The sequence below is a fragment of the Boleophthalmus pectinirostris genome, unplaced genomic scaffold (assembly GCF_026225935.1).
Source record: "Boleophthalmus pectinirostris isolate CB_2022bp ecotype Guang Dong unplaced genomic scaffold, ASM2622593v1 HiC_scaffold_7, whole genome shotgun sequence".
In the NCBI taxonomy this organism is placed as follows: Eukaryota; Metazoa; Chordata; class Actinopteri; order Gobiiformes; family Gobiidae; genus Boleophthalmus; species Boleophthalmus pectinirostris.
The window spans coordinates 603,908-619,206 of NW_026571473.1; the positions used below are offsets into that span (position 1 = coordinate 603,908).

Sequence of the window (15,299 nt, forward strand, 5' to 3'; positions counted from 1 at the left end):
TACACTTTAATAATAATATGTATGGAGCACATGCACACTGTTCCCCAATCTGAAGGGCTTTTTATACTTAATAAGCTGATATACTGATCTGTCTGTCTGTCTGTGAAAAAATGTCATCTAGTACTGTTTGCTATTCTTGTGTATCAAGGGCATGACACTTGTGGTGTGGAGAATGTGGTGTATAAGTGATCGATGGTGGCCTCGCCCCATGGCAGCTGTGACTACAGAAGTATTATTACCATTAAGCATGAGAAACTTATGGAACCAGCACAGCACATTACAAGCTATCAAACACAACAGGACTCCGGGCACTCCAAAGAAGTAAAAAGAGTAAAAAAAAATGCACAAGTAAAAATATAGTAAAAGGCCTTTATTTAAATGGCCAAAGCCAACATGTTTCGACCTTAACTGGTCTTCATCAGGGTTTAATAAAAATTGCAATTACTTAATTAAAATTGCATTACATTACAAGCTATATTTAAGGTGAAATAAATGAAACCACAATAGTTTAAAGAATTGTAAAAATTACAGGTTTAATAAAAAAAAAATCTACTATAATCACACTAATAAAAGTGACATAACCTGTAGGTAGCCTGTTACCCTCAGACCCGCTGAGTCTGCTGTTTGCTCTACAATTGCGCCCTCTAGTGACTGTACAGGCCAGAGCTTGAACGTGCTATACAAATAAATAAATAAATAAATAAGGAGTGTATATACTGTATTGAGTTAAGCAGGCTCCTCTGCCAGGGGCTAAATGCAAGAACCAAGTGTAATGTTGTGACGTAATTATGTCCCCACACAAGAGGCTACAATAACTAGTACCCTAATAAGCACAGGCCAGTGCTTGTTTTAACTTTGATTTAAATAATAGTAATTAAAATAAAATAAAAACGTTGTTTTCAGTTTGTTTTTAGGCCTGCAAGTGACATTTAAAACATATATTGAACTAGGTGTTATCACCATTGCAGCGCCAAGAGAAGTGCACTTCTGTGGGAGCCTGCCCAGCTGTATGCCCAGCAATGTGTCCATTTATGTATGTGCCCAGCTATCTTGTGCTATGGCTATAGCTATAGTGTTCATGTGTCTCTTTTGGCCCCTGTGGTCCCGGGTGTTGGACGCAGGGTGACGGGAGTCACTGGGACCTGGTCCTGGTCCTGGAGCAGAGCAGGAATCAGGCCGTGATCAGGGCCGCGCGCAGCGGCCGTTGCCTTGGTGACGCGTCTCTTCTGCCTTATAAGTCCCGCCTCCGGGCCCGAGCTGCGCGCTGTGATTGGTCCGCAGAGGGACGGGACAGGCCACTCAAAGGCGGCTAGGCTAGCTCTGACTTCGGGGTATATTTAGCTCATTGCATTATCGGATCAGCTTCTACCTAGCACTAACGCAAAAACGAGGAAAGTACGCGTATTTTATGCTTTTCTCGTCGTTATTTAGGTAGCAATTGTTAAGACTATTGTTTCCAGATAGTTTTGAAGATGTCTTCAGACGAAGACAGGGCCAAGGAGATACTGAAAGGCTTCAAACTGTATCCTTTCCGCGGCTCTCTCCCTGTGTGTCCCCGGGTTTGCTGCGCCTCCCCGCGGCTGATGGAGCCGCGACTGTCGGGGGTCCTCAGGTTAGCTATCGGCCTAGCATTAGTGCTAACGCTACAAATGTCCTTTTATGTGAGTTTTGTATTAGCTCTTAGCTCATGTAGTCCTCCGTAGTCCCGCTAGCGGCTAATGCTTTGGTTGGTGTGTGTTGTGTTTTGTGCGCACACATCTCTCTGGAGCGTGCATGTGTGTATGTATGTGTGCGTGATGTGTGCGTGTATGTGTGCGTGTGCACGGGACAGAGATGCTGAGCCTGCCTCACAGAGCCAGGGTCTGTTTGCAGGGACTTGTCCAGAATGCATGCGGCATTAGGACGTTAGAGGAGCGGATAAGTCGCTTCATGATCTGCTGTTTCTCGGGCCGTGGCTGTGACAGGTGCACGGCTCCGACAGGCTCCGACAGGGGACATTAGGGTGTGTTAGAGTGTCTTCTGCCTCACCTGGGGCTCATTACGGCGCACACTGGCTCCTGTATCCACCCTGGAGGTTTAGTACAACACAAGTGTTCCATTGTTCCACTGTACACAGTCTTCACGCTGCACACGGACGCCAGGATTAGGACGGCTCCCGGCTCCCTTCCTGTGAGCGTCTACTCGTGGGGGATGGTCCCCTGTGCTCCGGTGCCGTGCCTGCTGTTCCTGACGGCATCCCGCTCTCTGCCTCTCATGTTTAGACAGACTGGAGTGGAGCCACGTGTGGGTGACATGAAGTAGATCTGACGGTGACAGCTCTGCCCCCTGCCTCTGTTCCCTGACCCCAAAGTCACAGTCTGCACCGGGCCAAATCATTGGGCAGAATCTGGTAACCTTATGTGTCTAATTTACTTTGAAAATATGACAAAATAATTATGCATCAATTATTTAATAAGGCTTTAGCATATACAGAGGGGGTAGAGGAGCCAAAAATTTTACTCAAGTAAGATAAAGTGGTGGTCCAAGAAATGACTCAAGAGTAACTTACTCTAATGTAACAGATTTCTAATTTGAAGTGAATGTAATGTGAAGGGCAAAACAATAAATGATGCACAAAATCTGGTGTTTTCAAAAGAGAGATATAAATCATATCTGAAGGAGCGCTGCAAGAGACACAAAAGTTCCATCAAATGTTCCAAATCATTTCAGATTGCCACATAAATCTTTTGTCACTTTAGACTTACTCATAGTGGGGAGAGGAACCACAAATTTTAGTCAAGTTACTTTTGCTGTTACTTCAATAAAAATATTACTCAAATAGAAATATGCTGCTAGAAACTCAAGTAAATGTAATTGAGTATAACTAAGGACTACCCACCGAGCATAATAATAATAGCATATAATAATGTAATAATACTGACCTTGAAGCATTTTATGCCCTTTTAAGGACTCGTAAATGTCTGATTAAAATTTAATGGCAGTTAAGAGAAGACTTGTGTTTTCCACCTTGAATACCATTGTGGCCTGGTCTATTGTGAGAAGTACTCTTTAATGGTGAGGAACACTCTGTAATGATGAGACACACTTTGTAATAGTGAGGGGCACTCTGTGAGGACCACTCTCTAATGGTGAGAGGCACTCTGTAGTGGTGAGGAATACTCTGTAGAGCTGAGGAGCACTGGCGGGCCGTGCTGCTGTGAGGTTTTGGTGGTTTGTGTTGAGCTGGTTTTCACTCTGTGCTTTGAGACTTAACTGTGGTGCTTCAGAAACTGGATGAACCTGCGAGATGCGGAGACTGGCAAAGTGCTGTGGCAAGGGACTGAGGACCTGTCTGTGCCCGGGGTGGAGCATGAAGGTAATAATACTACTGCTACTGCTACTACTACTATTACTACTACTACTACTAGAGTCAGTCCAACGGTACCTACATTTCTCTCTGCATTAGGAATCAAGCATGGTGGACAAGGATTAGTGGCAATACTGCAGTGTAAACAAATAATCAAGACTCTACCCAAAAGCATTAGGTTTGATAGAAGAAATTAAAAAATCCCATGTACCATGCACAGGTCTGTCAAAAGTATCGAATACGAGATAATAACTAGTATACTAGTATACTAGAAACTAATATCAGAACTAGATAATCATTTGAGCAGGTATCTGTACTAAAGTCCCATTCTCAGGACAGAAATGAACCTTTCCTGAATGTCTTTAGAATGATGTTGAGCTGCACCAGAACAAGCAGAAGAGCACATAGACTAGTATACACACATGGACCACTATGAACCTACTGGACCACTGAGGGATTACACATAAAGCCACATGGGAATAGAAAAGAAAATGCGACCATTTAATGTTAAAAATCACGTTCTATTGTTGAAAGAAAGACTGTATTTTATTATCATTGTGGTGTCAATTTGACATTTTAGTCACATGGAAAAACCTGAGAAATAATGTGCTAGAAAATTTGAAACTTTTCCATATGTCATGGAGAAAATAATTGTCCTTAAAAATATGTCTCCACCCCATAAACTGTATGCTCCACCCAATGCTCTGCTGACAGTCGGCCTAAATGTGATGTGTTTTTGGATGTCCAGTAAAATCATTATCACATGCAGTTACTAGTGTCATCTCAGCCAAAGCCAGGCTTTGCAAAGCATTTTAACTAGAGAAGCACTGAGCCAGCTTTTTCAGTTCTGATACCTATATTGATACTTGAACTTTTTAACCAATAGGGATGGAAAAAGACACTTATTTCCATCTTACTCAGTTAACTTATAATGCAAGAGAGACAACTGTGTTCTGTAACTGTTAATTATCCTTCAAATGACTACTAAATATTTCCATATGGATTCAAACAATCACCCTGTAAATGGTTTTATCACTTATTAAAGACAAATTAAAGACTCTGTCAGGCCTAACCAATATCATAGAACGGATACCTGCTCCACCAAATTTTTCAGTATCGGTATATCCCTAATTTTAATTTGTGCATATTTTTATATAAAACCAGATTACCTGCATATATCACCCTGCAGAACCTCTATGGAGATATTAATTAGTGTTGTCACGATCTTTCTTTAGAATGTGATTTTTACAGAATGTGATTTTCATCATTAAATAGTAGTACTTTCTTTTATATTACCATGTGGTCCATGTGTGTATACTAGTCTATGTGCTCTTCTACTTGTTCTGATACAGCTCAACATCATTCTAAAGACATTCAGAAAAAGTTCATTTCTGTCCTGTGAATGGGACATTTTTAGTATCAATACCTGCTGAAATGAGTATCTAGTTTCGATACTAGTATTGATTAGTAATCTGATTTTTGATACTTATTTGTTTAAGTAGAGCTACAGACATCTTATTTTCAAAACTGTTGGCAGCGGGTAATGCAAATGTAGAGGCCGCAATTCTGTTATCTACAATAAAATGTCCTGGAAAAGTTTTGCAAAACAAGTTTAGGAACAAGATTTTCTACAAAATTGGTGGTTTTCAGATTCTGGAAAGTGGTGATGTCATACTGCCAGACTGGGGGCAAGAAACAGTTTTCTCTATTGAACACATTGTACTTAATCATGAAATATCCAAAAAAGGTGAATTCACAAATATTGAACCTGATTTTTAGGTCTAGTCCATTACTGACTAGACCTAAAAACTCACTGTATTATATCAAAAAATTTAATTTGAACAGTAATAATTTTAACTGCCCCCATCTTTATTACATTTTATTGGCCTAGAATGTTGTAATATCACAGCAATAAGACCAAAGAGACAGGACTCTTGGGTTATATTAACATGGATAAATGGCTACCTTTTGACATGTGCTAATTTCAAATGGTATATTGTAACTTGACAGCGATTAGTCCTGCAGACTGACTGTGTGTGTTGGTTTAGTGGCCTCAGACAGTTTTTCTCATAACTGTGTGTGTTTTCAGCTCGAGTGCCCAAGAAGATCCTCAAGTGCAAAGCCGTGTCCCGAGAACTCAACTTCTCCTCCTCCGAGAAACTGGAGAAATTCAGGCTGGAGCAGAAGGTCTTCTTTAAAGGACAGTGTCTAGAAGGTCAGTGCTGCGGTCCTGTCCACAACAGGTGTCCACATGGGGGGGCTATCCCATCGGCCCCTCCCCGAAGGTTGGGGTTAAGGGTTTAGATTAAGATTAGGGTTTAGGTTAAGGTGAGGGTTTAGGTCAGGGGTGGGCAAACATTTTGACTTGTATGCCACAAAGGGTTCTAAAATTTGATGGAAGGGCCGGACCAGGAGCAGATGGATGGAGTTTTTGCTAACCCACCCCATAAGAGAAAAAAATAACATGGGATATATAGAAAACATATACCAGGTTTTTGAAATGTCCCATAATTGAAAAACATTACAAAGCATTACAACAAAATATCTGTCTTTCAAGTCCCACAGTATTTACTATTTATTGAAATGACACTGAAAATTATTATTATTATTACTATTATTCATGTTTAGCGTGCTGGATTAAAAAGATTACAGGGCCACACATAGCCCCCGGATTGTAGTTTGCCCACCCCTGGTTTAGGTTAAGGTTAGGTTTTAGGTTAAGCTTAGGGAAATGTTTTGGGGTAGTTAACATGTTGCAGAAGTAACTTTAAAATCTGTCACTTTAAAGCCTCATCTCAATTTACACCATAATATAAAACTTAAAATGGTCCAAAATAGGCATGTTAAGCCTGTTCATTGCAACAGAAGTTGACATGTTACCATAGCAACCAGAGCTGCGTGATCACTTCCATCCCTCCATAGCAGACTATTTAGCACTAACCATTGTAAATTCAGGAACCTTTGTTTGAGCAGTTGGATGAGTTTGTGTTGTACAGGCCTGTGTTCAGTGATAAGCTGCTCGCCCTCCTCTTTGACCTTACCCATCACCCCTTTGTCTCACAGAATGGTTCTTCGAGTTTGGCTTTGTCATTCCAAACTCCACCAACACATGGCAGTCATTGATCGAGGCGGCGCCCGAGTCACAGATGATGCCCGCTAATGTTTTAACGTGAGTCCTGTCTAGATCTTTCACCTGAGCAGTAACACCTCACAGAAGGGCCATGGAGATGCTCGTACTAGTGTTGTCACAATACTAAAATAGCAAACTCCATTTTGATACTAAGGAAAATAATAGTACTTCCTTCACGGTATGAGATTTTTTACATGTTCTAATATGGCTCAAGATCATTCTGAAACTTGGTTCATTTCTGTCCTGTGAATGTCACTTTTTTAGTACTGATACCTGCTCAAATCAATCCATTAAACTTTATGAAAATGAGTATCTAGTTTTGATATTACTTTTAGTTTATTGATTAGTATTTGATTTTCTTTTGACAACCCTACATTACACAGTGTATTTATTACCTGCAGCTATGGAGGCTGCTGTGTCAGACTGTACTGTTGGGGTAATGGTGAAAATCACACACTAAGAATTATTACTAGACTACATTATATCAACATATTTATGAAATCAAATTGTAGGAGCCAAAATGTGCCTATAAAAGGGGCAGATAAAAGTAATAGAGGTGCTGCTAACTGGAGAGGTATGTTTCTTACCATGATTATTGTGGAAGTGTGTCATATGTTATGAAGATTAACGGCTATGGGCCCAATAAAGATCACAGAACACACAAACCCTTCAGATTCTGCAGCCAAGAGAACTATAGTGGAGCATCTTCACACTGGAAATGATAGTCTACATATTATTATATTAGATTATTATATTATTATTAAATGATAGTCTACATATTATATAGTATGTTCTTTTATTCCAAGAATTTATTTATCGAAACATAATTTAATCTGAAACTCTTTCTCTTTCTCTCTCTCTCTTTACTACCAGTCAAAAGTTTTAGAACACCACACTTTTTTCAGTTTTTACTGTTTACTGTCGACCAAAACGTATTCTGAACTTGTGATTGAAGAAAGTGTCACCTTTGGCAGATAGAACAGCTGAACACACTCGTGGCTTGTTCTTTTTACAATAGAAATCAAACATTCTTCAAAAAGTTCTTCCCAAGTCTGTTGCAGAAGTTCCATAAATGTGTGGCACTTGTAGGTTGCTTCACTCTTCTGTCCAGTTCATCCCAAACCAGCTCCATGGAGTTTAAGTCTGGACACTGTGCTGGACACTCCATGTTTTCATGCTCATCATCTTGTTCTTTTTTCTTGAGGTAGCTTTGGTCTCGTTCCACGCCAAATCTCCAAATTCCCCCACCCGACCATCTCAGACTTGACTGAAAAAATTCTAGGAGGTTCACACACTTTCCAATAGGAAAAGTCCCAAATTTTAGCTCCCAACTCCTTATAGTTTTATCATTAAAAATATTTTGTCAACTCTGCCCTTACCTGTTCTGAGGAGAGTTTTCCAAGGAGCCACTTTCAGATTTCCATATCTAAAACACTATTTAAGGTAGGGCCTTCAAACTTTCAACGGTTAAAATTGGCAAATGTACTTGTAGAATCTGGACTTTCACACATGTGCTTTTGATTTATCACAGATTTCTGGAGGCTTGAATTTGCTTGAAAATTCTACTCTTCAAATCCAAGGGCATCTTTGAAGGACTGTGGAAAGTGCAATTTCAAAGACAGAGGTTTGATATTGAACATTCACCTTCCCACACATGCTGTGTACTTTGTATTTTTAAAACTGACCCTATGTGATGAAAGCTCTACAAGATATTAAGTGTTCAAAATGGAAAAAATAAATTTGGTGCCATCTTTACTATGTTATACCAAAAAAATGACAGCACCCACCAACATAAAATGGACTGTTATAGAAAGACTAGATGTCTGTTTTTAACACATCCAAAATTTGTGATGGTGTTCTGCCTTATTTTTGCAAAATGAATTTTTGAAAATGTGGTGTCCACATACATGCAGAGCATTCATGGACTATGAAGACACTTTCAGAAGCAAAGAAAACACTCTGAATATTTGACACACAGCTTAAACTCAACAAAATGCTTGATTTGATTACTCAACTATTGTAAATTATCTCAATTCTTTGAGAAAACTTTCAGATGTTTTGGTGTAACACTCCTGAATTGTTTAAAGCACCTTGGGCACCTTGTTGGAGTGCTGGAACATCTATTTTAGAAATGATGTGTTGTAAACGTATCCAGCACTAGTCTTTTCTTCTGGGCCAAGAGAAACTTTTTGCTGGGTTGTGTGGATGTATGAATTATGTCTGAACATCTTGCTGGGTTTCAGATGTCTCTGTGATGTTTTCCACCCACCAGTGATGGTTGTACACACAGGTTACATGTTGGCCAGGTATCATGTCACTGATTTGGAAGCCCTGTGAAACCTCTTCTTCTGCATGTTTTGTCTCATAATAGACTAAAAATCCAGCAGTTCCAGACACACTGCTGACCCCAGATGATGTTGAATTGACTTGAAACAGTGATTATCTCTGGTACCTGGCACTGCCAGTGCATTTGCAAATCTACTTTCCAGCTTGTCAGCCATGGACTTCACATGCTCATGTCATCTTTAGTTTGATTTTGACACAGTAACAGCACACTCAGAACATCTCACTGCAAACAACATGCACATTACTGATGACTGACTTTAACCCACCGCACATGTTTTTATTTCTATATCTAAAGACTACATATAAGTTATACTTCAAATATAGTTTATTAAAAATGAAATGAGTTTAAGCTGTGTGTCAGATATTCAGAGTGTTTTCTTTGCTTCTGAAAGTGTCTTCATAGTCCATGAATGCTCTGCATGTATGTGGACACCACATTTTCAAAAATTCATTTTGCAAAAATAAGGCAGAACACCATGACAAGTTTTGGATATGTTAAAAACAGACTTCTTTCTATAATAGTCCATTTTATGTTGTTTTATGTTATGTTGTTTATGCTGTCATTTTTTTTGGTATAACATGGTAAAGATGGCACTTAATTAATTTTTTCCATTTTGAACACTTAATATCTTGTAGAGCTTTCATCACAGAGGGTCAGTTTTAAAATACAAAGTACACAGCATGTGTGGGAAGGTGAATGTTCAATATCAAACCTCTGTCTTTGAAATTTCAGTTTCCACAGTCTTTCAAAGATGCCCTTGGATTTGAAGAGTAGAATTTTCAACCAAATTCAAGCCCCCAGAAATCTGTGATAAATCAAAAGCACATGTGTGAAAGTTCAGATTGTACAAGTACATTTGCCAGATTTTAACCCTTGAAAATTTGAAGGACCTACCTTAAATAGTTTTTTTTTAGATACAGCAATCTGAAAGTGGCTCCTCGGAAAACTCTCCTCAGAACAGGTCAGGGGGGGTTGACAAAATATTTTTCCTACTGGAAAATGTGTGAACCTCCTAGAATTTTTTCAGTCAAATCTGAGATGGTCGGGTGGGGGCATTCGGAGATTTGGCATTGAATGACCCTTTGGCAGAGCTTGGACTTGTGTTTTGTATCTTTTATCTTTTTTATTTAACTTCTGACTGTTCAGTTCTTACCTTTGTACCATTTCAATCTCTTCATTGGACTTGGACGGCTTGAATTGCAATAAATAACTGGAAAAATTAGGCTGGTATAAAACTTTTGACCAGTTTTGTGTGTGTGCGTGTGCGCATGTGTGTGTGTGTGTGTGGTGCCCCTATCTATCCATCCATCCATCTAATCCTAATGTGTTCTTAACTCTGTGCTCTCAGACTGGAATGAATAGCCTTTCACAGAGTCTAATTGCGATGTTTGTCCTCTAGGGGGAATGTCATAATTGAGACCAAGTTCTTTGACGACGACCTCCACGTGAGCACCTCGAGAGTGCGCCTGTTCTACGTGTGACCGGGCCCCCAGCCAAGGGCCCCTGGCCGAGGAGCGCCACAGGCCCTCACAGGACTCTTGACCGTTTAAACTCAGGGGAGCGCCTCATGATTCCTGTGTGTCACTGCTTAGTCTGTCTTAGCTGTGTGACTGCAGCTGCACATGGACTACCTGTTCACCACTTCACCTGGGCCCCTTCTCAAAATGGACACGTTCATCTGACATTTGGGGTGCATCCCATTTCTGCTCACTTGCCTCCTCACAGCCTTCTTTCTTCAGTTATCATAAACAATGTATTCTGCCCTTCCCCTGTCTCTCCTCTATGACCCGGTCTCCTTTTCTATGACCCAGTCTCCTCTGCCCCTGTTTCTTCAGTGGATGACAGACAGCTGTGGTACTGAGGCTGTGAAGAGGTGAGTAAACAGAAATGGGACATGGCCTCAGTTCGCTGTCACTGCTTTGTGCATTTACATTAGTACTAACTGGTTTTGGTTGTGTTTAGAACAAGTTGTGTGGATCTCCAGAGCAGCAGCCGGAGCATAGGGTTAGCTGACAGATGGATAGTCCGGCGTTTGGACTCCAGGACAAAGCTTAGACGTTGGGATTTGATGCTTTTTGTTGAGTGCAGTTGCTTTCTCTTTCTATTGATACTTTGGAGCTGACGTTATCAACATTCCCGGGGGTGTGACGGTAACTGTAGACACTGCCCTGTCTGAAGCTCTATTAGACTTTATTTTAACATAATCTGACTATAAAGAACTGATTTAAATGGAACTGGTGATTTGTACTGTTAAGCGTCTCGCAGCAACAGTTTTTCACTCAACATTTTTGTTGAAATCCAGACTCCTGAAAATGTGCTCTTCAAATTCATTGTGTTTTCAAACAATCTTTACATTTTGACAGTGTTTACAACTGTGTGTCTTCATAGTAACTGCTGAACATTCCATCATAGAGATCCATGTAGAACACCCCCAGCATAATGTCATTGCAAAGTATCAATTGGTTGTCTTCCAAATGGTCGTGAATGTAGGATCTGTGTGAGCGGTCACTGCTGGACTAGCCCTGTGTCTGACCCGCACCTGTCTCACTGTAACATATGTAAAGGTGGCTCTTTTATATGTTCTAGTTATTATGTCCAAGCATTTTTAGCCAACTGTGTATAATATGCTCGCATCCATTGTTGTTTATAGGTTGTGAAATAAAATATGAAGTATGTAAAAGGTGTTTTTTACATTTTGACTTAAGAGTAAGGTTTAAAGGGCCCACATTAACCAATTTTCTAATCTGTTATTTTCCTCATCAAAAACAGACCTGGACTTGTGTTTTGTTTTATTCACAGATGTTTAACACATAAATCTTGCATATTTTGTGTTCTTCTCTCATATGGAAACACTCCACTCTTTATCACCTTGTGATGTCATGTGGTAATACAGGAAGTGTTCCGCTGTCTTTTTAAACTTCACACACGTTCACTAGAATCATTTGGATAATTACAGCCCTATTGGTTACAATAGTCACTCTACTTGTATGAAATATTAGTTATTTATTCAGAAATCCTTGGCTCTAATCATAGCAAACTCTTGTGATGTCATTAACTACTTGAAATTAGAGGCCACTGAAGTGTACCTATATACATTTGAGTAAAGGCAAGTAAACTTAACACTGAAACTGAGTGTACTAAAGAGAGGTTTGTGTTGTAGCAGCGGAGCTAGCTCAGGATTAAACACTAAGTGGATTAAAGTGTTCATAGGCTGACAGGAGAAGGCCGACAGGAACAAGCTGAAAGATCACAGGTGCAGAGGGAACACAGCACCACACACTGGTCCTTCAAAGCATCACATACTCACACTGTTCTTTTTACAGGTTTATTACACAAAGACTTTATGATACATTAGATTTATTTTACAGGGTACGCCTCACAGTCGCGGGGGTCCGGTCAATCTCCAGCCCTCTTGTTTGCCCACTTTAGTGAAGTATGCCAAAGTGCCCAAAGCCAGGCACGCCGACGTCCCTGTCATGGGATTGTGGGCTGTAGGAACAGTTCAAATGTTTTGTTAATCTAACTTTCAGTGATGAGAAAAAACAATCAAAAATGAAACCATGTTTGGATTTCCCAGTTTCTGCACACAGCAGCACACTGTGTTTTGCTGATTTTTTTTTTTTATTGTTACAACTGGATATTTTCGATATCTTCCAAACTACTAATTAAGAATAATTTTGTCAGTAATAATATCTCCTTCCACCCTGTGACTTGATGAAGGATACAAGGCCACACACATGCCTTTGCGGACAGTGGAAGGTTGGACAGTGGAGGGTCGGACAGTGGAGGGTCAGTGTATGCACTGTGCACTGGGCTGCTTTAGTAAACTATAGTGAATATATGTCATTAGGATTAGGAGGAAGATGAGGAAGAATAAGGGTAATGTCATTGTACCTTTCAGAGTTTTGAAGATAAGAGACATAGTATTTTATACAAAGAACATATCAATTTACAAATGTACATACAAACTTTGTTACCCTCAGAAAACTTAGGTGCTGTCACCCTCTGCTGGTCACAGTGCAGAATGGCACATTTTGAAACTGACCATTTTGATTAAATCAAACCTTTTTACTGGTAGATATTGGAATATGAAAGCCAATGTCTTTAATGCTTACATGATCATTACATAATGTTTTGACACTTCTGCAGAGGCCTAAACCACAGAGTGAGACAGTACATTAGGTTCTCTGGAGGATAAGTAAAACATAAGAACTAGTATGTTTATGCGAGGCAACACTGCAACACTTATGTGTGTGGAACATGAAGTGCACTCACTGCGGGCCCCCAGGAAAGCTCCTGAGGCACAGCCTCCAATAAAGTAGTTGAGTGGGTCATCCGGGGTCCCTCGGGCCTGGGCGCTCAGACAGGTGGCCATGCCAAAGATGGCCCCCAGAGAGGCTGCACAGTACAACACACAAACATTTACACACTTTACTTACAATACTATATTTTAAAAATAATTAGTATAAATGCACTTCTTTCTAACTTATAAGGACTGTGCATGTGTGTGGATTTGTGCAAGTTGTGAGGAGTCTTACTCATATTGACTGTATGTGTGTGTACAAGTTTGTGTGCGGCCCTACCCATAGTGACGGTGTGTGTGTATGTGTGTGGTCCTACCCATAGTGACGGTGTGTGCGTGTGCGTATGTGTGAGGAGTCATACCCATAGTGACGGTGGTGCTGGTGGTCCTCTGCAGAGCTGCCAGGGCTGACTCAGGCTGGAAGGCTACGATGTGATAGGCTGAACCCACAAGCCCTACAGACACACATGTTAGAAGAAGCTCTCACTGCCTCTTGGTCTCACCAGTCTAACTACAACATGCATCTGGGAAACTCTGAGAAGAATCAGTAAGACAGCACACAAAACAGATGCTTGAGCAGAAGTGTCAATTGACTAGTGAAGTGCACTATGCAGTGACCTTATTACCAAGGTCAAAAACCGTAAAGGGTAGATGTTTCCTGCATTTATCTCATGTGTTTTCACTCTGGAGAAATACCGAGAAAATCCTCGCATTTAACAAAGGTTTCTCTCCACAGATGTGATCTGATACTGCCATCACTGTCTCCACTGATACAATATTGAATGCATATTGTGGTACTTTCAAAGTTATAACCTCACTAAACCTACGGAGAAATGCTGAAGTGGAACATCCACCAGAAAGCTTACTTGGTACAGCTCAAATATGATGGCTCACTTCACTTAGTTGGATCCAACCGGGACGTGTGTATTCAGATAGTCAGGCCTCTGTCTATGTGTCTGATCTATTTTATTATAATTACACGGTCTGACTCATGGCTAAACATCCAGCTGTTTTAAAGTCAAACATGTGAGTGATGAGCCGATACACATCAGAGCACCTACTCAAGCACCTGTCTTAGACTCTCTTGGTAAAAGTATTTCTCACAGCTCGGCCGCAGACTGTATAAAACACACACACGCATATATATATATATATATATATATACATATAAATATATATATTATATACATATATATATATAAATATTATATACATATATATTATATATATATAAATATTATATACATATATATATATTATATAATATATATATGTATGGTTTATATACGGGGCCCATGTAAACAAGCAGCAGCATTAGCATTGTTAGCAGCTCGCTTTAGCATCGGGCAGGAGACAGCGGTGGATCCTCCGGACGGCGGCCGGGCTCCACGCACTGTCCCTCGGCTTGCACTCACCTAGCGCAGTGCCTAATTTGGTGGTGATCCATGTCTTCTCCACACACGCCGTGCCCTCGGGACTGTCCCAGTATCCCATCTCTCTGCTGCAGAGCTCAGTGACTGACTCAAGGACGGAACTTCTGCCCTTCCGGATTCCGCTGAGCTGCACCGGGCGAGAGCGGCCTCTGCAGGGCTCCCGGGCAAAGTGCAGCTCTCATTTATGGAGAGCATTTCTTGAAGCATGAATGAATGGTCACTACAAACCCCAGCGCCTGCAGCCAATCATGAGCGATGATCTGCTTATATACTGAGAATGAGACACACTTAGATGTGTCTATCTGCAGGTTAAGGCTCTGGTGACACAGGTCCAGTTGGGAGTGCAGTGCCTTTTTAAAACTGCTAAATTTTAAGGCACTTTAAATCCCTCTTATGGTAAATGGTCACATTTTTCTATAGCACTTTACAACAAGGAACCACTCTTCCATTCACACACCAGTGTACGCAGACACTGTGGGCAAGGTGGGTTAAGTGTCTTGGCCAAGGACACAACAACAGCATTCATCTGTGGGAGCTGGAATCACACCAGCCAACCTGTGGGTTAGTGGATCTGACCACTCAACCTGTGATGTTTATGTCGAGAGCTGGAATCGAACCACCAACCTTCCGATCAGTGGGCGCATGCTCTACCAACTGAGCTACTGACTCTTAAGCCTATAAACAATATTATTTGTGTGATTATGTAACTCTGAAGGAAAATCAAAACATGTGTTTGACTA

At 40.6% G+C, this 15,299-nt stretch overlaps 2 protein-coding genes across 3 annotated transcripts; one reads left to right on the forward strand and one right to left on the reverse strand.

Moving 5' to 3' along the window:
- Positions 1–1,282: 1,282 nt before the first annotated feature.
- Positions 1,283–11,503, forward strand: pde6d (phosphodiesterase 6D, cGMP-specific, rod, delta). Of its 2 annotated transcripts, XR_008633563.1 has the most exons (6): positions 1,283–1,522; positions 3,267–3,355; positions 5,436–5,561; positions 6,410–6,515; positions 10,223–10,696; positions 10,786–11,503. XR_008633563.1 is itself a non-coding variant. In XM_020927743.2 (5 exons), the coding sequence occupies exons 1-5, from the start codon at positions 1,473–1,475 to the stop codon at positions 10,302–10,304; spliced, it is 453 nt and encodes a 150-aa protein (XP_020783402.1). In that variant the 5' UTR covers positions 1,283–1,472; the 3' UTR covers positions 10,305–11,503. The 2 variants fall into 2 exon arrangements, 1 of the variants encoding a protein (XP_020783402.1); XM_020927743.2 differs by having other exon boundaries at positions 10,223–11,503.
- A 631-nt stretch (positions 11,504–12,134) lies between these two features.
- On the reverse strand, positions 12,135–14,701 carry ndufa11 (NADH:ubiquinone oxidoreductase subunit A11). Its single transcript, XM_020927757.2, has 4 exons — positions 14,542–14,701; positions 13,489–13,581; positions 13,099–13,221; positions 12,135–12,312 (listed from the first exon to the last, which is right to left on the reverse strand). The coding sequence occupies exons 1-4, from the start codon at positions 14,618–14,620 to the stop codon at positions 12,200–12,202; spliced, it is 408 nt and encodes a 135-aa protein (XP_020783416.1). The 5' UTR covers positions 14,621–14,701; the 3' UTR covers positions 12,135–12,199.
- Between the last annotated feature and the right edge of the window lie 598 nt (positions 14,702–15,299).

What these genes read in the sequence shown, in the direction of transcription:
- pde6d (XM_020927743.2), top strand. Translation starts at nt 1,473, where the DNA reads ATGTCTTCAGACGAAGACAGGGCCAAGGAGATACTGAAAGGCTTCAAA. An exon ending in GCCCGGGGTGGAGCATGAAG is followed by an intron (nt 3,356 to 5,435) that starts GTAATAATACTA and finishes GTGTGTTTTCAG; the next exon opens with CTCGAGTGCCCAAGAAGATC. An exon ending in TAAAGGACAGTGTCTAGAAG is followed by an intron (nt 5,562 to 6,409) that starts GTCAGTGCTGCG and finishes TTTGTCTCACAG; the next exon opens with AATGGTTCTTCGAGTTTGGC.
- ndufa11 (XM_020927757.2), bottom strand. Translation starts at nt 14,620, where the DNA reads ATGGGATACTGGGACAGTCCCGAGGGCACGGCGTGTGTGGAGAAGACA. An exon ending in CAAATTAGGCACTGCGCTAG is followed by an intron (nt 13,582 to 14,541) that starts GTGAGTGCAAGC and finishes GTGTGTCTGTAG; the next exon opens with GGCTTGTGGGTTCAGCCTAT. An exon ending in CAGCACCACCGTCACTATGG is followed by an intron (nt 13,222 to 13,488) that starts GTATGACTCCTC and finishes TGTACTGTGCAG; the next exon opens with CCTCTCTGGGGGCCATCTTT.